We start from the raw sequence: 19,903 nt of genomic DNA on the forward strand, positions 1-19,903 counted from the left end.
CCAGCAGCAGCCACACAGCGATGCCAAGGTTCTCCTGTCCCCAACGCCCTGTGCAGGACCCTGAACCTCACCTGCTCCTGTGACACCTTCCCCAGAGCCGCCCCCCTCACGTTGGGAACACTCACCTTCGGGGGGGGGGGGTCTGCCCATAAAAAGCCCGAGGAGGAGCAGGGCTCAGCTCCACGCGGGCCCTGCACAGCGATGGGGGGGGGAATGCTGAGATCCCACTGGACGGGCCCCTCGAGGAACGCTGAACAAATCACACACTCAGCTGCGTCATTAAATAGCCTTTTATTCCTCGTTTTTAAAATGGGTAATCAATAAAAACCAATGGCCTGGCCCCGCGCGGCCACGGGGCAGGTATTGCGGCGAGGAGTCCCGTAGTGCCTCAAGTGCGTGGCCTCGGCGCGGGGGGAGCGCGGGCTCCTTGGCTGCGGGTGGGTTTTGGCATGTGATGAGGAAATATTGCTTCAGGGATGCACCTAGCGGTCACAAACCCGCATGTGACAGCGAGAGTCCCGCCAGCCCCACGGCACAGACCGCCCCGGCCACACAAACCTGGGCACACAGAGCAGGAGCTGCAGTGGGGTTTGCAGCTGCACCAGCCCCTGTCCGTGCACTGGGGCCGGGACTGCCCCTCGACCCTTCCTCCTCCTCACAGCCCCGGGGCTGGCGCTTCACAGGCGAAGAGCCGGGGAGGAGCATGTCCGAGTGTCCGCAGCCCTGCAGCTCCAGCATCGGCACAGGAGGCGGAAGCAGCCCCACATCCCTGCTCTGGGGCCGGAGCCCTGGCCCTGCACAGGGAACGGGTTGTTTCTTCCTCTCTCTGGGTAAGATAATATAATTTCTGCTTCTTTTTTGAATATTTATATTTATAGATATAGATATTTCTATGTACACACACCCCGAAACTCAGAAAGAGAAAAAAAATAGAATCCGTAACAATAATCATAAAAAAAAGTGTTCTGCTTTAAAAACTCCGTTCCCGCGGCGTGAGGCCATTGCACGAGCCCCGGCGGGGGTGGGAGGAGCAGCGGAGCCGGTGCCCCCGGTGCCCACAGCGTCCAGGTGCGGGACGAGCCCCAGTGCCCGCAGGACGGGCTGAGCAGTGCCAGCTCACACCGAGATCTCATAGGTGGTGCCCCCCACACCAGAGACCTTCTTGACACCTCCACGCGTGGGGCTGCTGAGCGGCACCGGCCCCGCGCCCGCAGGCACCGGGCCCAGGCTCTTTGGCTGCCCGTTGGATTTGCTGTGGGCTCCTCGCATCTGCACCTCGTCCCTGTGGGGGAGGATGGAGGACACAGGGTGAGGAGGAGGAGGAGGGAGCGGGCACCACGGGATGGGGTGGGGGTAAGGACAAGCGTGTGCACCAATGGGGGGGCCCCAGAACCCAGCGCAGCCACAGCCCTCCCCCAGCACCTCCAGCCCCCCAGCATGTCTCCAGCTCCCCAGGAGGCTGGGGGGAGGTCCCAGGGGGGCACAAGCTCTGTTCTGGAGGAGGAGGAAGATTCCCCTCCATTGCGTGCGGCATCGCTCCCCATGAGGGGCTCGTCACTGCCCGAGTGCTGATGCAGTGGGAGGGGCCACGCCAGGCAGGGAGGGGGACACAACCCAGGCAGGGGAAAGGGGGAAGATGCAGTGGTCCCCAGCTCCCCCCCAGGGCAAGGGTCCCGCTGAGCGCTGTGTGCACGGCTCGGTACTCACTTGGGTGGCAGCAGGGGCTGCAAAGCCACCTCCTCCGCCTCGGGGACGCCGGCCTGAGGGGCTGGTTTTTGGCTGCTGTAGGACACGGACTTGCCGAGGTGGGGGGCTCGGGGCTGCTCGGGGGAGCCCAGGGAGCGCGCCCGCAGCGCGCCGGGGGGCTCGGGCTTGCCGAAGCGCGGCAGGGCCGGGCGGGGGAGCGGGTTCTTGCCCAGGGGCGAGCGCTTGGAATCGTCCAAGGAGCTGCTGGAGCGCAGCGGCGACTGCACCCCGGCGGCCACTGGCCCCGTGTCGTCCTCCCGGCCCGTGGCCGGCGGCTGCTGCAGCAGCTTCTCCCGCTCCTGGATGGAGGCCACGATGTGGCGGGACAGATTGTCATAGCGCACGGGCGAGGGCTCGCGGGGCGGCGCGGTGCCGCCGAAGCGGCCGTGCAGGTCGGTCTCTCGCTGCTGCGCGATGCGAGCTGACAGGAAGGGCGATGTGTATCCCACCGGTGCCTCCGGCTCCGGGCCCGCCTGCACTGACTCGAAGTCAGGGCTGTCAGAGGGCGTGAGGAGGCTGTCGTACGAGAGGCTGCCGTTGCGCGTCTGGTTCACCAGGCTCTTGTAGGAGGTGGAGGTGGTGCCCTCGGAGCGGATGGACTGGAGGTGGCCCAGTTCGAAGCCCGTGCCCTGCGCTGACTTGAGGCTGGAGGAGCGGGAGCCGCTGGAGAGGGGGTCGAAGTGGAAGCTCTTGCTGAAGGTAGGCGAGCGGAAGCTCTCGGGCTCCAGGCTGGGCTCCGAGCGGTAGCTGGGCTTGTGGCCGCTCTCGCCAATGGAGTTGGGCTCCTTCAGGCTGTTCACTCGGCTCAGCTGCAGGACACAGACGCAGCCATCACCACACAGGGGCCCCTGCGGAGCTGCCGGTGCCCACCCCAAGCCCCCCAACCTGGAGCGTGGTGGCAGCCCCAGGGGCCGGGTCTCCCCTTACCTTGGCACTGGTGGAGTGGGGCAAGGCTGCTGAGCTGCTGCTGCTGCTATAGCCGGGCCGGTACTTGTACATGGTGGGGGTCGGGGGGCTGTCCTTGCCTAGCAAGCTGCTGTCTGCAGGAGAGCAAGAGGAGGATGCTCAGACTCACAGGGAACACGTGGGGGGCCTCCCAGCCCTCCCCAAGAACCGGCTCTGAGCCTGGGGCACACAGACCAGGGGTGGAAGCAGAGAAGGGATGGGCAGGAGGAGAGGGGCAATGGGGCAAGAGGAACGGAGTGGGATGGAGAATGTGTCCCCATAACAAGGGGTTTGGGGCTGGCACCTTCCCGGGCCGGGTGACCTCTGGGCCCCATGGGTGCCTGGGCCTGTTGCCCCATTGGCCACAGCCGTTCTCCAGGCAGCGGGGCCAGATGGGGACAGGGAGAGCTGCAGGAAGCAGCCGCTCCCGAGCTCTGCCCTCAACATCCCACCTCTCGCCAAGCCCTCGCAGCAGCAGCAGTGGTCACAGCGAGTCTCAGGCTGCCACACGCGCTCTGCCACCAAGCCAGGCCTGACCCTCCTGTGCCTCCTCCATCCCAGCGATGCTCCCGCACGGCACTGCTGCGGCCGCTCGCATCCCGTGGCTTCTCCAGGCATGAGGGGCCACATCCAGCATCGCCCCGCAGGGGCACGGGCACGTCCTGCCCACAGTGCGGCGGCGCGTCGGGGCTGCCCTGCAGCCTGGTCCACCTACGGCCCTGGCTCCTGCTCTGCCTGGTGCAGCCGTGGGCTCTCTCTCAGGGGCTGCCCAGGACTCTGACACCTTCCTTACCCTCGGTGGTGGCCAGGGTTAAGTGTGTCCTCAGGCCCGTGTAGCGGCTGAGGTCTGGCTTAGGGGGGGGTGGCGGCTCGGCGTCAGCAGACTGGCTCTCGGTCACCTCCAGGCTTCCTTTGGACTGCAGAGACAAAGCGCAGAGGGGGTCAGGGGGGGGCCGAGGCCTCAGCCCTCCCCTTGCAGACAGGGAGTGAGTGGGCAGCAGCGCTACGGGGGCTCCCGCTGCCACTGGCGCTTGGAGGTGCCTCGAGTGCTGCAAGTGCTGAGCGGAACCACCAGAGAACACTGCTGGGGGGAACAGGGTGGGGAAGGGCAATGGAGGGGGCAAAGCCTCATGTGGCTGCTGCCGCATGGGTGGGACACAGCTTCTGTCCCATGGGGACACAGACCAGGACAACACGGAGGAGGACGGGGACGTGACAAGGCTCACTCGGTTCTTTACTCACGGATGCAGACTCGCACCCCTGGGCTCCGCAGAGGGCCCCAGCGCAGGGAGTGCTGTTCCCCACCCTCCTCACCTTCGTCCTCTTCAGCTCTGACTGGATACCATTGTCCATGATCTTGACCGTGATCTGACCGTCTGACACCCCGGGGCGCAGGAAGGGGGGTCTCACCAGCACTGTCTGCTCGGCCCTCAGCCGCCCAAGGTACCTGGGAAGGGGGCAGGAGGAAGGTGAGGGCAGGGCTAAGGCAGGGATGGAGCAGGGCTGGGGCAGGGCCGGGCTCACCTGGGGGCTGGGGAGCTGCAGAGGACCCGGCTCACATTCTTACAGCAACCGTTGGTGAAGGGGTTGACACCACCACGGAACTTGCCCGTAACCTACAGGGTGAGGAGCAGAGCGCAGTGTAACCAAGGATAAGAGAGCAGTGTAACCGAGGAGCAGAGTTTAGTGTAACCGAGGAGTGGAGGTAGTGTAACCAAGGATAAGAGAGCAGTGTAACCGAGGAACAGACTGCAGCGTAACCAAGGAGCAGAGCGCAGCGTAACCGGGGAGCAGAGCGCAGCGTAACCGGGGAGCAGAGCGCAGCGTAACCGGGGAGCAGAGCGCAGCGTAACCGGGGAGCAGAGCGCAGCGTAACCGGGGAGCAGAGCGCAGCGTAACCCGGGAGCAGAGCGCAGCGTAACCGGGGAGCAGAGCGCAGCGTAACCCGGGAGCAGAGCGCAGCGTAACCGGGGAGCAGAGCGCAGCGTAACCGGGGAGCAGAGCGCAGCGTAACCCGGGAGCAGAGCGCAGCGTAACCGGGGAGCAGAGCGCAGCGTAACCCGGGAGCAGAGCGCAGCGTAACCCGGGAGCAGAGCGCAGCGTAACCGGGGAGCAGAGCGCAGCGTAACCCGGGAGCAGAGCGCAGCGTAACCCGGGAGCAGAGCGCAGCGTAACCCGGGAGCAGAGCGCAGCGTAACCCGGGAGCAGAGCGCAGCGTAACCCGGGAGCAGAGCGCAGCGTAACCGGGGAGCAGAGCGCAGCGTAACCCGGGAGCAGAGCGCAGCGTAACCCGGGAACAGAGCGCAGCGTAACCGGGGAGCAGAGCGCAGCGTAACCGGGGAGCAGAGCGCAGCGTAACCCGGGAGCAGAGCGCAGCGTAACCGGGGAGCAGAGCGCAGCGTAACCCGGGAGCAGAGCGCAGCGTAACCCGGGAGCAGAGCGCAGCGTAACCCGGGAACAGAGCGCAGCGTAACCGGGGAGCAGAGCGCAGCGTAACCGGGGAGCAGAGCGCAGCGTAACCGGGGAGCAGAGCGCAGCGTAACCGGGGAGCAGAGCGCAGCGTAACCGGGGAGCAGAGCGCAGCGTAACCCGGGAGCAGAGCGCAGCGTAACCCGGGAGCAGAGCGCAGCGTAACCCGGGAGCAGAGCGCAGCGTAACCCGGGAGCAGAGCGCAGCGCAACCGAGGAACAACCTAATCCCAACCCCTGCAGCCCCCCCACAGCTGTACCTGCTCGTTGGTGGTGCGGCCCCTTGCCACGAGCACCACGTGGAAGCCGGTCAGGCCAGCGACAGGAATGAAGAAGAGTCCGGCCACGCACATCACCACCATCCTGTGCGCAGGCAGCTAAGGAAGAGCCGCAGCACCGCACCCCCGCCCCCCCCCCCAGCCCACAAAGGATACGTGACGGCCATGCGCACACCGGAGAGCTCCTCCACCTGGTAGAGCACGTAGAGCAGCCCGAAGCCAAACACGCCCATGATGTGCGTGGTGAGCGACAGCAGGAACAGGAAGAAGTAGCGGTAATTGCGCCGCCCGATGCAGTTGTTGACCCAGGGGCAGTGATGGTCGAACTCCTGTGGTGGGAGCATGAGGAGGAGGTGAGGGCTCAGCTCCAGGCGCCGGCAGAGCCCGCGGCAGCGCCCGACGGCTCCTCACCTCCACGCAGTTGTCGCAGACGCTGCAGTGGGAGCAGCGTGGTGGGCGGTAGAAGCGGCAGGTCGCGCACCACTTCATGCGCACCTGGATGCCCTTGATCTCCACCGTCTTGTAGAGCGGGGCACGGAAGTCGTCCTCCTTGTCCTCGTCCTCCTCAGCTGAGGGGAGCGGCAGCGCAGCCACGCGTCAGGGCACAGGGACCCCCGAACACAACCAGAGGTGGTGGCTCCCCAGCTCCCGCAGCCATGACACCCCCTGAGCCCCAGGCACCCGATGCCAGCTTTTCCACTGCTTCCACCCAAGTCCTACAGGCTGGTGCTGACCCCAGCGTCACCACGTGGCAGGGCACGGAGGCCTTCCCTCGAGCCCTTTGGGGTCAGGGAATGTCCTTCCCTCGGAGGGAGGGCAGGAAGCAGCTCCGCCTGAGGCACTGCCCCAGCAGAGCCAGACTCACCTCGCGGGAATATGCCAGGGTCCATGAAGGTGGCCATGCTGAAGTTGGCCAGCACAAAGAGGAAGACGACAGCATTGTAGACGGGAATGACTGGGGACACGTTGAGGCTGAGCCCTGGGCATCTGCGGGCACAGAAGCAGTGAGACACCCACGCCCTGTTGCATGGAGCACTCCCCACATCACCACCCTCTAGGCCCCACAGCCATCCATGTGAGCCATTCCCACCATGGCCAGGAAATCCCTGTTCCCCTCTCCTGGTCCATGTTTCCAGGCTCCCACCCAGGTAGGCACCTGTAGAGGTTCCTTGCAATCAACTGCCATCAACTTGAGAGAGAAAGCTCCTTAAGGGGAGACCTGAGAGCAGCTCCCGTGCCTAAAGGGGGTGCAGGAAACCCGGAGAGGGGCTTGGGACAAGGGCCTGCAGGGACAGGCCAAGGGGAATGGCTTTACCCTGCCAGACGGGAGACTGAGCTGAGCTCTTAGGGAGAAGCTCTTCCCTGTGAGGGTGCTGAGGCGCTGGCACAGGGTGCCCAGAGAAGCTGTGGCTGCCCCATCCCTGGCAGTGCTCAACGCCAGGTTGGACACAGGGGCTTGGAGCAAGCTGCTCCAGTGGAAGGGGTCCCTGCCCATGGGAGCGGTTGGAGCTGGAGGAGCTTTGAGGTCCCTTCCACCCCAAACCAGGCTGGGATTCTGTGAACTCTGCTCTCACCTAGTGCCCTTCACTCCTAAGCCACAGCTGCACCCAGGCCCCCCTGACCCAGCTCAGCCCAGCCCTGGGGAGCGCACTGGGGCTGTGGGAAGGGCTCTGCTCAATCTCCAGGCAGCGAAGCCCCCGCTCACCCCGTGCACCGCAGCCGCGGCCCCGCGAGCAGTGAGGGGATCGCTGCCGTAATGCCCTAAGCTGCTTTGGGCCTAATCCCGCAGATCTGGGGCAGCAGCTGTCCCGGCACAGGCAGCGGGAGCCGAGCGTGGCGGCGCGGGGGTGACAGATGGTGCCCGCGCTGCCATCCCCCAGCCCCGGCACGCAGAGGTGAAGGGGCAGGCGCTGGCCCCGGCCCCTCCTCCAGCAACAGCGGCCAGGCTGGGGACAGATCCCATCACCATCACGGGACCGGTCCCACCACTGGGACAGCCCCGGCCCTTGCTCCAGCAGTGCCGGTAAGGCTCGAGCTGGGAATGAACCCTTGTTCCAGGGCTCTGCCCCAGTTCAGCCCAGTCCAGGGCTGGCAGGGCAATGACCGAGGGTAGAGGGGTTCGCTCCCACGCATGAGGGGACGGGGACGGTGCTGGGCTAAGGGCTGCCTCTGGGCAAGGGTCAAGCAGGAGGTGAGACAGGGCCGGGCAGGGGGAGCAGCGCTCACCCCCTGCACCAGGGCCAGCAGCAGGGGCAGGGCTCCCCCCCCCGGCACCGCCCTGGCAGCAGAGCAGGGTGAGAAGCACGAGGTGCACCCAGGCATAGCTCCATGCCCCGGCCCATCCCTGCACCCAGCACCGGGCCCTGCCCACCAAGGCCAAGGCAGGGCCCGAGCGGGGACGGAGGAGAAACCTCTGGACTCAGCAGAACGCAGCCGGCCCCGGCCCCGCTGCCACCCGGCACAAGGCTGCTGCTGCTGCTGCTGCTGCTGCTGCTGCCCTGCCTCCAACCGCCACCCCCAGCCCTCTCCTGCACCCATCCCCGCTGCCCCTGTGCTGAGGAGCCCCCAGCGCGCCGCTGGGCACCTCCTGGGGCACCTCTGCCCGTGTGGGACAGGTCTGGGAGGGCTCGCCCTGGGGCTGGAGCGGCTCCATCACAACCTGCCCTGCATCTCCCACCGCGGGTCCCGCAGTGAGCTGGGATGGGCTGGCAAGGCGGAGCCATCTCCAGCCTGTGCCCCGAGCCCCTCGGGAGCTGCACTGGAGCGGGACAGGATGCACAGGACATTGCAAAGCGCTGAGCAAGGGAAGCAGGCGCTGACCACAGCAAGCCCACCCGGCCCGGCACTGCCATGGGAGCCGCTTCCCCATCACTTCCCAGGAACAGGGCTCGTCCCAGCCGCCAGCACCGAGCTGCTGCCCCGGCACCCACCTCAGCCCTGGCAGAACCCTTGCGTGCGGGGCTCACCCCAGAGCGTGAGCAGGAGCTCGGGGATCCCCTCGCTGCAGTCCTGGTCCAGCCCTGGGGCAGCAGCACCAGAGGGATGTGGAGCGAGGCCAGAGGAGGCCACGGAGCTGCTGCAAGGGCTGGAGCAGCTCTGCTCTGGAGCCAGGCTGAGAGAGCTGGACTGGGGCAGCCTGGAGGAGAGAAGGCTCCTGAAGGGGAGGCCTGAGAGCAGCTCCAGTGCCTAAAGGGGCTGCAGGGAACCTGGAGAGGGGCTTGGGACAAGGGCCTGTAGGGACATCCAGGGACTCTATAGCCCCATCTCTCTCCATCACTGCTGCTGTCCTGACCCAGCAGGGCTCCTCTCCAACCTCATGGCACCACAGCCCTTTTGGAGGGGCACCTCTGCTCTGATGCCCTGGGAACGGAACACACACAGTGCTAAAGGGGAGGTGGCCACTCACAGCGTCCCTGCGCCCCGAGGCAGGGCAGAGCCAAGCACCCAGCTCCAGAGGAGCCTCCCTGCTCCACTCCCTGTTCCGCAGATGAGCTGACGGTGCCAGGGGAGACTCTGGGGCAAGAACTGGGGCAGGGGCTCAGAGAGCCCCAGGGGCAGGAAGCGTCCTTCCAGAAATAACCCACAAGGAGCTCCTGTCTCGAGATGGGGAAACTCCAGCCCAAGCCTTTGCCAGAACAGGATGGAGGGGAGCCAGGGAGACCGAATACCAGCGTCTGTGCATAGGGCAGTGCCAGAGCCCTGCACGGGCAGTGCCAGGCTCCCCGCATGGGGCAGTGCCAGGCTCCCCGCATGGGGCAGTGCCAGAGCCCTGCACGGGCAGTGCCAGGCTCCCCGCATGGGGCAGTGCCAGGCTCCCCGCATGGGGCAGTGCCAGAGCCCTGCATGGGCAGTGCCAGGCTCCCCGCATGGGGCAGTGCCAGGCTCCCCACACGGGGCAGTGCCAGAGCCCTGCACGGGCAGTGCCAGGCTCCCCGCATGGGGCAGTGCCAGGCTCCCCACACGGGGCAGTGCCAGAGCCCTGCATGGGCAGTGCCAGGCTCCCCGCATGGGTCAGTGCCAGGCTCCCCGCACGGGGCAGTGCCAGAGCCCTGCATGGGGCAGTGCCAGAGCCTTACACAGGACACAGTTAAGGGACACAGTACCTGCCAGCTCAGCCCTGCTCCGGGGCTGTGTTCAGCTGCAGATGGAGCAGGGGGCTCTCTGCAGCACATCCACCAGTCCCAGCCTCCAAGCCCTGAAGCAGGGCCCCGGTTCCTCCTGAGCCAACCTGCCAGACCGGAGGTGATGAGGTTCAACATCGCCCTTCAGAACTGAGACCTGCTGGGGAGCCGGCGCCTCGGGGCCACCTCACAGCCCCTGGCCCATCAGGTCTCACCGGCTGCTCTGCATGGAGCCAGCCTGGCCCTGAACACGCCGGCTGTGTGCTGAGCTAGGGCCCGATGGGCTGCTGCAAGCCCAACTGTCCCCCGGGACGTGCAGCTCATGAGGGTGGCCTCACCTGGAGCACTCCCCTGTCACAAGCAGAGCCAGGGGCCCCACCACGCACGGGAGGGAAGCAGGACCCCAACAACCCAATGTTACTGAGACCTCACCACTGGCACCCAACAATACCGGCACCCCCAGATGCTCCTGAGGGATCCCATCAGCAGCGGCACTGACGCACTCCTGCCTTTCCCGTTCCCAGACAGGGGCAGGGGCTGCGGGCGCTGCTGCAGCATCAGGAGCACGGGCTCGGGCTCCGCAGAGCAGGAGCAGGAGGGAGGCTGCTCCACGGCCGCTCCTCACGCCCATAGCAGCAGCGCCCAACAGCCTCGTCCCTGGCACCACATCAGAGAACCCAGGGAGCCTCCGGCACCCTGAGTCACGGCTGGACCCTGGACGGGCCCTGGGTGCCAGGGTCCTGCTGCCCCCCAGGGACCCCTTCCTGCCACCAGATACCAGAGGCACCACCACTGCAGGGGCTGCTGCGCCTGTCCCCAGGACCTGGCTCCATCCCCGTCCTCTCCTCCTGTGGAGCTGGAGCTGCCCTCCCAGACAGGAGATGGTCCCTTGCCGCCTGCCCAGGGCAGGGACAGGAGGGAAAGTCGGGCTCATTGCTTTATGGGCAGATTCACCCGAGTGCAGGCGCTGACACAGTCCCAAAGCCATGAGCGTAGCCACAAGCAAGAGTGGAGGCAGACGGAAGGAAAAGGGCAGCTGAGGGAGCTGCTTGGAGGTGTTCCCTGCTTCCAGAGGGAAGGAGAGGCTGAGCTCTGAGCGCACAAGGAGCAGGGACAAGGACAGGCCGGGGGGAGATAGAGAAATGGACAAACTGACCCCAAAGGACAATTTCAGTCCTAGAGCAGCCCCTGTCTGAGACCCCAGCGAGTCAGAGACCCCCAGGGAGGGCAGGGCATGGAGTCCTGGAGCAGTTTGGGTGGAAGGGACCTTAAAGCTCCTCCAGCTCCAATCCCAACCCCTTCCACTGGAGCAGCTTGCTCCAAGCCCCTGTGTCCAACCTGGCCTTGAGCACTGCCAGGGATGGGGCAGCCACAGCTTCTCTGGGCACCCTGTGCCAGCGCCTCAGCACCCTCACAGGGAAGAGCTTCTCCCTAAGAGCTCAGCTCAGTCTCCCCTCAGGCAGGTTCAAGCCATTCCCCTTGGCCTGTCCCTACAGGCCCTTGTCCCAAGCCCCTCTCCAGGTTTCCTGCAGCCCCTTTAGGCACGGGAGCTGCTCTCAGGTCTCCCCTTCAGGAGCCTTCTCTTCTCCAGGCTGACCCAGCCCAGCTCTCTGAGCCTGGCTCCAGAGCGGGTCCATGGCCTCCTCTGGGCTCTCTCCACATCCTCTCTCCTGTTGCCTGCTCCCTCCAGTGCCTCAGCCTCACCTTGCTGCAGCCATCCCAAATGAACGCATCAATTCCAGGGAGTTCCCGGCTCAGACGCACGGAGCCTGGGCCATGGGGATGGGCCAAAGGCAGGCACACTGCAGGTAACACAAGTGGGGCCTGTGGAGGACTGCACTGCGCCCCAGCTGCTCTGCTCATGACGAGGCCCACGGGACGTGTCCCAGAGCACAGCTCCCATCCCACTTCCCAGAGCTCGAGCTGGGTGTGATGCTGGGAGTGAGCCCCAGCTCGGCACACGGCAAGCGCTGCAGGGGCACGGCAGCACAGGCTGCTTGCCTGGGAGGGAAGGGGCCCAGTGACCCCCAGAACACCTCACTGGCTCCCCACGGCCCTTCATCCATCAGGAACTGCCCAAGGGAACTGTAACCCAGAAGCAGCACAATTCCCTCCCGGCCGAGTAACCGGGGTGCGGGCGCTCGGCTGCTCTGCTCGAGGCCCTGACGCGCTGGCTTGAAGCAGGTTAAACCACATCCACTGACCTGCGACTGCAGAGCCCCTGCCCACTGCTGCTGCTCCAACACACCTGATCCCAGCAGCGCCTCGTGCTGAGCTGCTGCAGCGGCCCCCAGCCCGGCAGGGGCTGCCCCGCTGTGCCCCCCAAGCACAGCACAGAGCCAGGCCCCCCCTGTGCTCCCGGGGCAGCGGAAGCCGAGGCTGGAGCTGGCAGCACCAGGGCTCGTGGGGCTCTGCTCTGAGCGACACCAGCAGCTGCCCCCGCCCCACAGGGGACTCGGCCCCACTCCGCTCCGTCCTTCAGGCCTCAGATTACTCCTTTATTGCCCGGTTGTTGCCAGGCGCTGGAGCCGGTGACCTTCCTGCTGCCCGGCAGCCCCAGGCACCCCCAGCAGCCATGGGGGCTGCGGCCACCGCTCTGCAGTGCTGGGACAGGAAGGACGGCAGATGATGGAGGCATGGGGAGATGACAGAGGCATGGGGAGATGATGGAGGCCTGGGGAGATGATGGAGGCCTGGGGAGATGATGGAGGCCTGGGGAGATGATGGAGGCATGGGGGGATGAGGGGTGGGGAAGTGATGGAGGCATGGGGAGATGAGGCATGGGGAGATGATGGAGGCATGTGGAGATGATGGAGGCATGGGGAGATGGGGGATGGGGAGATGATGAGGAATGGGGAGATGATGGAGGCATGGGGAGATGATGAGGGATGGAGAGATGATGAGGCATGGGGACATGATGGAGGCATGGGGAGATGGGGGATGGGGAGATGATGAGGCATGGGGAGATGATGGAGCATGGGGAGATGATGAGGCATGGGGAGACGATGGAGGCATGAGGAGACGATGGAGGCATGAGGAGACGATGGAGGCATGAGGAGATGATGAGGGATGGGGAGATGATGAAGGCATGGGGAGATGATGAGGCATGGGGAGATGATGAGGCATGGGGAGATGATGAGGCATGGGGAGATGATGAGGCATGGGGAGATGATGGAGGCATGGGGAGATGATGGAGGCATGGGGAGATGATGAGGCATGGGGAGATGAGGGAGGCATGGGGAGATGAGGGAGGCATGGGGAGACGATGAGGCATGGGGAGACGATGGAGGCACGGGGAGACGATGAGGCATGGGGAGATGATGAGGCATGGGGAGATGATGAGGCATGGGGAGATGAGGGAGGCATGGGGAGATGAGGGATGCTCAAGAGGCACAGCAGAGGCAAGGGCAGGGACCTGCTGGAGGGAGCTCAAGAGGCTCCTCTGCCTCCTCCTCCCTAGCCTGGAGCTGGAGCTGCTGCACCCCAGACCTCCCGAGTGCCCAACAACCCCTTCACACACAGCCACCTCCAAGGTGTGAGCACAGAAACACCTCTGATCCCCAGACCAAAGTGCTGGCCCCCACGACACCCCCTCAGACCCGACCCGACCCCAGGACCATGCTGCAGGGTCAGTAGCCAGTCCCTTCTGCTGTCCTCCGGCATTCCTGCACAGCACTGCGGCTCAGCCCCAGCACAGCTCTGCCACCTCCCCCTGCCGCGACCCCAGACCCAGCTCCCAGTGTCCCTATTGGTGTCACCAAGCCATTGGTCACCCAGGAAGGGAAAGTGTTAACGTGAGCAGCAGCCTGAGCCCATTCCCTGCCCAGGGAAATCCCTATGGCACAGTCCAGCCCGCTTCAGCAACCGGAACCATTTCACACCCTGGACCCAAGGCCCCAGCGATGGCCCTCAGACCCCCGCTTCCCTGGGGCCAGGCTGGCAGCAGTGAGGGCCACGCAGGGGTCACAGAACTTCTGCTTCAGCTTCCATTTGTGGCTCACACAGCAATTACGAAACTCTATAAATAACAGGGAGCCCGCCCCAGCCCTGCAGAGCCCTGGGCTCCAGAGGGAGAAGCATCGCTGCCGCTTCCACCTGCAGGTCATGGACTAATCCCCAGCCTGGCTCATGCGCGAGAGCTACCATTGAGCCCTGCGCTGTACAACACCCAGCACTGCACTGCACAGCCCAGCACAGAACAGCCCAGCCCTGCACAGCCCAGCCCTGCACAGCCCAGCCCTGCATAGCCCAGCCCTGCACAGCCCAGCACTGCACAGCCCAGCACTGCACAGCACTGCCCAGCACTGCATGGGAGCAGCTGCCAGGAGCTGGAGCCAAAGGAGCTGGATCCACCATGCGCCGCTTCCTCTGCCTCACCCCACCGGAAAGCCAAGGGACACGGGCCCAGCCATGGCTGAACCGCTCCATGGGCTGGAGGACTGCTTCATCACCCACCCTCCAGCGTCCGGAGCACAGCAGCTGCTCCAGCCCCAGATCTGCCCTCGCCCTCCCCGCTCCCAGGCAGAGCCATGGGACTCACGTGAAGGCAAAGAAGAGGGTGGTGGCTCCCACTAGGAAGATGGCAGCAGCCGAGACCGGGACGTACTTGCTGGGTTTGAATCTCTTTCCAGAAGCTGCTGGCATGGTGGAGCTGTGGTGGGGGGTCCGCCCCGCAGCATAGCCCAGGCCCCGCGGGTCAGCGCCAGGCGAGAAGGGCAGGGGGACGGGGCAGACCGGCCCCCAGCCCCCGCGTGCTCCCAGCGGAGCGCGGCCGGAGCAGCCCGGACACCCCCGGTGGTCCCAGGGCACGAGGCTGGGCAGGAGCCGGCGCTAGGCTCTGCCCTGCGGGCGCTCACGGGCACAGCGCAGGGGGGGTAAAACCATCAAAATGTGGGGCCGGAGCCCTGGATGTGGGGTTAGAGCAGTCGCTGGGGCAGGAACCGAGTCCTCAGGAGCGTCCCTCGCTCCAGCAGCAGCCTGGGAAGAGCAGGTCCTCAGTGCCCTGGGCAGCAGCCAGGCTCCACGGGGAAGGGGCTCCTCCAGTGCTCGGGGCCGAGGAGCAGCTCCCAGCAGTGGCGCTGGGCAGGAGCAAGTCCCGGGAAGCTCCGTGCGGAGCAGCCGAGCCCCAAGGAAGCCACTTCTCCTTTTTAATCCGCGTTGAGCCGCGGCGGCGCGGGGGGGTCCCGGCTGCCCCCTCCACAGCGCTCCCGGGGGCTCTCCCTGGTCCCCCCGCCGTGCACGTTTAATTTTCCTTCTTTGTGCCTTGGCCGTGGAGCCAGGAGCAGCTGGCGCGAGGCTGAGCTCTAAATCCTGCCCTGGCGAGGGGGGCCGTGACACGGAGCCCGCGCTCTGTCCTCCTCCTACTCGCTCCTGCCTCCGGACCCCCCAGGCCTCTCCGTGGGCTCAGCGGCCGCTTGGTGCTCGGGGATCCACAGGAACCTCATGAAATCCTTTCTGCAGGCACCATTTCCAAGCAGCACGGGGCAGGTCAGCAGGAGGTCTGCAGAGAGCTTTCACGGCCCCAAAAGACAGCCGATGGGGAGAATGGTGTTGGATGGGTCTGTCTCACCCATGGCCTGCGTAGGTCTCAGTTTGTTCCAAACCGCTCCATGTTTTCCTCCCCTTCCTTCACTAAAATTCTTCATTAATCCATTCGTCTTCTAAAAACCCAACATAAAATCACTCAACCTCGACATCCGGCAGCACAGCTCACCTGGAACAGAGACAGAGCCCGGTTAGCCAGAGCAGAGACAGAGCAGGTCACACTGCTCACCAGAGAGCAGGAGCTGCCCTGGGCACGAAGCAGGCACACAGTGCAAGGTGCAGGATCGAAGCCCGTGGGCGGGCACCCGTCAGCCCCAAGCCTGGCCCCGGCACCGCGGCCCCATCCTGCATGGGCAGAGCCAGAGCAGCGGCCGTGGTGGCTGTGATCAGCCCCGAGCCTGGCCCAGCCCTTCCCAGCCCCAAAGCTCCAGCACCCAGCCCAGCCCAGGACACCACAGCCTCTTGCCCAACACCTTCCTGCAGCCACAGCTGAGTCCAACGCTGGAGAACGCCCAGCCCCTGGGGCCAAGGGGCTCAGGAGCGCGGGGGACAGCCGGGAGCTCCGTCTCCTTCCCCGGGGGGCAGGACATGGGAGGGGCCCATGGAAAAACCTCGGGTCCCTGGGCCAGAGGAAGCCCTCGTGGCTCCGGATGAGGCAGCGCTGGCCTCTCACTGCACAGCCCCAACTGTTTGAGGGTGCCGGTGGGAAGGTGCCACCCTCGGCTGCTCATGAGGATGCAGGAGGGAACACCCCAGAATTCCAGCAAACCGAACCCTCTGGAGATGGGAGCGGGAGGCACCGGACACCGGGAGCCGAGCGCAGCCCGGGGACGGGACAGACACGGGTCCCACAGCACAGGAGGGGTTTGGAGAGTTGGGACCCCTTCCCCACGCTGCTGCCTCCCCTCGCACTGAACACCCCTGTGCTTCCTCCTTCCAGTCCTCTCCTCCTCTGCCTCTCAGCCCTTCTCTCGGGGTGCACAGGAGAACACCTCCTGCTGACCAAACGCTCGTGAGGGCCGAGGGCTGTGGCCCCGGATTAAAGGCACATTTAACGACACGGACACCTTACAGGGATCGGTTCGGGCTCAGAACAGGGCGCCTGACACAGGCTGAATAACGAAGCCGCTCCCACCGCGGCCCTGCCTCCGGGAGCTCTCTCCTGGGAGGGCTGAGCCCGGCCCTCAGCTCACCCCACGCCTCCCTGCCCCTGTGCCGATGGGCCGGGGAGGCTCCGGCACCCCCCACGTGTGACAGCAGAGAGAGCCGGTGCTGGCCCCGGCAGAAGCAGCAGCTCTGCCCCACACACAGCACTGGGCTGGGGTCAGAGCCCAGCACAAACACACAGGAGCTGGGGACAAAGCTGTGCTGCCGCCCCGCAGGGAAGTGCTGGAGGCCGGAGCCAGCGCCGTGATTCCAGGGGCCGGTTACTCGGAAGTTTGGGGATGAGATCACTGCTAATGGCTTTAGCAGGAGCAAAGTGCTGCTCTGCTGCGAGAGCACCCTGCCCTCCGACAGGCTTCACCATGAAACAGCCACACCTCGAACTCAAACAGGTACTGCCAAGCTGGAGGAGTTTCCCTGGGACATCCCTCCTCCAGAGATCACAGAATCCCAGCCTGGTTTGTGCTGGGGAGACCTTAAAGCCCATCCAGCTCCAACCCCTGCCACGGGCAGGGACCCCTTCCACTGGAGCAGCTTGCTCCAAGCGCCAGTGTCCAACCTGGCCTTGAACACTGCCAGGGATGGGGCAGTGTGCCCAGACCCCTGCCATGGGCTCAGCATTTGTCTCTTCTCCTTGGACATGGAGCTCCTCACCACGGCTGCCCCATGCCCACCCCGGTGTGCAAGAGCAACAACACAACCCCCCGAGCCCCCCGGATCTGTCCCCTCCTGCAGCCCCAGACAAGCCGCAGCCACCGGCCCCTCCAAGCCCCTGCCCGCCTCAAACCCCTCCTCTCTCTGTCACTGTCCCCATCCACAAGGGCACTCACAGGCTCCCTGCTGGAGGCACCCTCAGCTCATCCCACATCCCTGGGGCACACGCGGCTCCGCTCCTGCCCCCAACTCCTCTGGCTTTGCTGCTTCCAGTCCCACGACTCCTCCTTCCCAGCCCCTCCAGACCTGCCCTCGGCTCAGCCCCGCTCCTCCCTGCCCCAGGCAAGCCCTGTGCCACCGGTGACTCCCTCTTTGCTCTCCCTCGAGAATTCCACCGGGTTTTCCAATCCTAGCACCCCCTTTTCAAAGCATCTTCCCAGCTCCTCTCAGCCACCCCCAGAGCGCTGCCCCATCCCGAGGGTTTCCCTGCACTCGCACCAAGGGCTGCTCCCATCTCCCCTCTCCATTTCTGGAGAGGAAATTACGGATTCCTTCGCTGGGGATGGCTGCAGGTAGGAACGCTGCTGCCGCCCACCTCTTCCCGCCCGTCTCCTCTGCTCTGGTTGAGGCCCTGTGAGGTCCCACTCCAGCTCCCTCTCCTTCCAGCACTTGATGCTCCCTCCCTCCTGCGGCCCTTCCCGCCCCGCTCCCCTCGACACCTCCCAACCCACCCGAGCACTGCGAGGCTCGGCCCCAGGCACCAGGACCCGGAGCCCGGCCGGGCTGGGCGAACGCGTGGAACCAGCTCCCAGCACTGCCGTCCTCACCGCACCCGCTGCTGGGGCCTCCTCCCCACGCTCCTGCCCCCAGAGAGGCTTCACACCCATCCCATCGCCGGCCTCCCCCGGAGCACGCTGCCACCACCGCCCGGGGCAGGGCACGGGGAGGAGGCAGCTCCGGAACCCTGCCCAGCACGAACAGGTCCTGCCCCGCGAGGCACCTCCCAGACAGGGCAGATCCAGGAGCACTCAGGGGCAAGATGTGCTCCACCTGTTCCCACTCTGGTTTCACTGAAGCAGATCCAGGAGCACTCAGAGGCAGGATGTGCTCTACCTGTTCCCACTCTGGTTTCACTGGGGCAGATCCAGGATCACACAGGGGCAGGATGTGCTCTACCTGCTCCTGCTCTGGTTTCACTGGGGCAGATCCAGGATCACACAGGGGCAGGATGTGCTCTACCTGCTCCTGCTCTGGTTTCACTGGGGCAGATCCAGGATCACACAGGGGCAGGATGTGCTCTACCTGTTCCTGCTCTGGTTTCACTAGGGCAGATGCTGGATCACCCCTGGGCAGGATGTGCTCTACCTGTTGCCACTCTGGAACGAGGGGAGGAGCCGGTTGCAGGGGGGGCTGAGCCCCAGAACAGGGCTGCCGATGAGGGGACCCCTGTTCTCTCTCTGTTTCCACTGTCGTGGCACAACGAGCTCCCACCCACACCCAGGTTGCACACTAAAACCCAGCAGAGAGCACAGCAGTGTTCTCAAATCCTCCGGCCCCCACTGGCCCCCAAGCCTGTCTGATACCAGGGATGAAAACGGCTCCATCCAGCCCCACTCTGCTGCAGGGGGATCCCTGTGGCCATAGGACCCAGACGTGAGGAGCCAGAGGGGGGTTCTGCCTCTGGACAGAGGCAAAGCAGACCCTGCCCCAGAGGGGTGATCTGGTGGCACTTTGCTGTGTTTAAGCCAGGAGGAGCGTGCTCAGCACCGGGCACCACGCTCCTGCTCTGCGGGGAGGGTGGGACCGGGTCACAGGGACCCAGCATCGTCCTGCAGGCACAGGTGGAGCGCTGCCACCCCTGGGTGCACACCCCCAGCCCGGCAGCAGCTGCCCGCCCGCCTCCCGCTGCTTACCCGGGATTAGCCCCGTTCTGCAGAGCGAGCAGGGCAGAACAAGGTCCCGTTCCCCAGGAACAAGCCCAGCCCTGCGCCCCTGGGACCGCCACCGCGGTGATGGAACCACGGCGATGCTGGGACCGGCCTCAGCGGGTCTCTAAAGCAGGACCCCGTTTCCACCCTCCCCAGCTCCAGCTCGCACCTCAGGAGGCCAGAAGGCAAAGGACTGAGCTGGAGCAGAGCCGCTGCCTGGCCCCGACATAGGCGCCCAGCGCCTGTGACACCCAAAGAACCGGCAGCGCCCAGCCCCGGCCCGCTCCTGCACCGCGGACCGGAGAGGATCCATTCTCACGGACCGGGGGGGCGGCGGGGGGGCGGAGAGCCGGGGGCTGTGACCGAAACCAGGCGCAGGGAGCCTGGATCCGCGCCCCGCGCTGTGGGATCCGGGACTCCCGAGGCGAGGCGCGGCCGAACGCTCCCCCCCCGCCCGGCTAACCCGGGAGCGCGGCCGCCGGGGCGCGCAGAGCGGGGTTACCGGCTGCTCCCGGGGGTCGATCCGCGCTTCCGCCGCCCCGGCACAAGGGGGCCGCGGCCTCGCCCGGAGTGCGGGAGCGGAGCGGGAAGGGCCGTGAGGCGGGGGTCGGGGAGGGGCGGCCGCGGCGGGGGCAGGGGCAGGCTCCGGCCCGGGAGCAGCGGGGTCTGAGCCCTCTCCCGCGGGCGGGCCCGGGCCGGTGCCGGGGCTGCGGCCCCTCCGGTGCGGGGCGGGGCCGCGGGGACCGGGGCGGGGATGGGGCCCGCGAGGGGGGCAGGGCGCGGCTGCACCGGGCGCGGGGGGTCGCGGCACCACGTGACTCACCGGCGGCGGGCGGGGGGAGGCCGCGAGCGCGCGACCAGGACTCCCGGGCACGGACGGCGGCCGCGCTCCGCGGCTGCGCACGACGTCACGGCCGCGTCTGACGTCACTGGCGCGCCTGCGCGCGGACGGCGGGTGCGCGGGGGGGGGATGGCGGGGCCGGGCCATGTGGAGAGACCGTGACCGGGTCCGGCCCCGCGCTGCCGCCGCCCCGGCCGGTCCGATACCAGCCCCG

The 19,903-nt window shown here is 66.2% G+C and overlaps 1 protein-coding gene across 1 annotated transcript; it reads right to left on the reverse strand.

The window, feature by feature from the left end:
• Positions 1-272: 272 nt before the first annotated feature.
• On the reverse strand, positions 273-19,788 carry ZDHHC5 (zinc finger DHHC-type palmitoyltransferase 5). Its single transcript, XM_062632575.1, has 12 exons — positions 19,672-19,788; positions 14,099-15,271; positions 6,303-6,424; positions 5,849-6,006; positions 5,594-5,766; positions 5,420-5,522; positions 4,216-4,307; positions 4,006-4,138; positions 3,485-3,608; positions 2,674-2,786; positions 1,708-2,555; positions 273-1,282 (listed from the first exon to the last, which is right to left on the reverse strand). The coding sequence occupies exons 2-12, from the start codon at positions 14,200-14,202 to the stop codon at positions 1,117-1,119; spliced, it is 2,136 nt and encodes a 711-aa protein (XP_062488559.1). The 5' UTR covers positions 14,203-15,271; positions 19,672-19,788; the 3' UTR covers positions 273-1,116.
• Positions 19,789-19,903: the final 115 nt, after the last annotated feature.

This window comes from Pezoporus occidentalis, unplaced genomic scaffold (assembly GCF_034315485.1).
Source record: "Pezoporus occidentalis ecotype Australia unplaced genomic scaffold, CSIRO_AGI_Poc_V1 ctg390, whole genome shotgun sequence".
Taxonomy (NCBI): Eukaryota; Metazoa; Chordata; class Aves; order Psittaciformes; family Psittacidae; genus Pezoporus; species Pezoporus occidentalis.

Excerpts from the sequence above, each read along its gene's own strand:
- ZDHHC5 (XM_062632575.1), bottom strand. The coding sequence starts at position 14,202 with ATGCCAGCAGCTTCTGGAAAGAGATTCAAACCCAGCAAGTACGTCCCG. Across the intron at positions 4,308-5,419 it reads GCCGCACCACCAACGAGCAG|GTTACGGGCAAGTTCCGTGG; the intron begins GTACAGCTGTGG and ends CTCACCCTGTAG. Across the intron at positions 4,139-4,215 it reads TGCAGCTCCCCAGCCCCCAG|GTACCTTGGGCGGCTGAGGG; the intron begins GTGAGCCCGGCC and ends CCCCCTTCCCAG.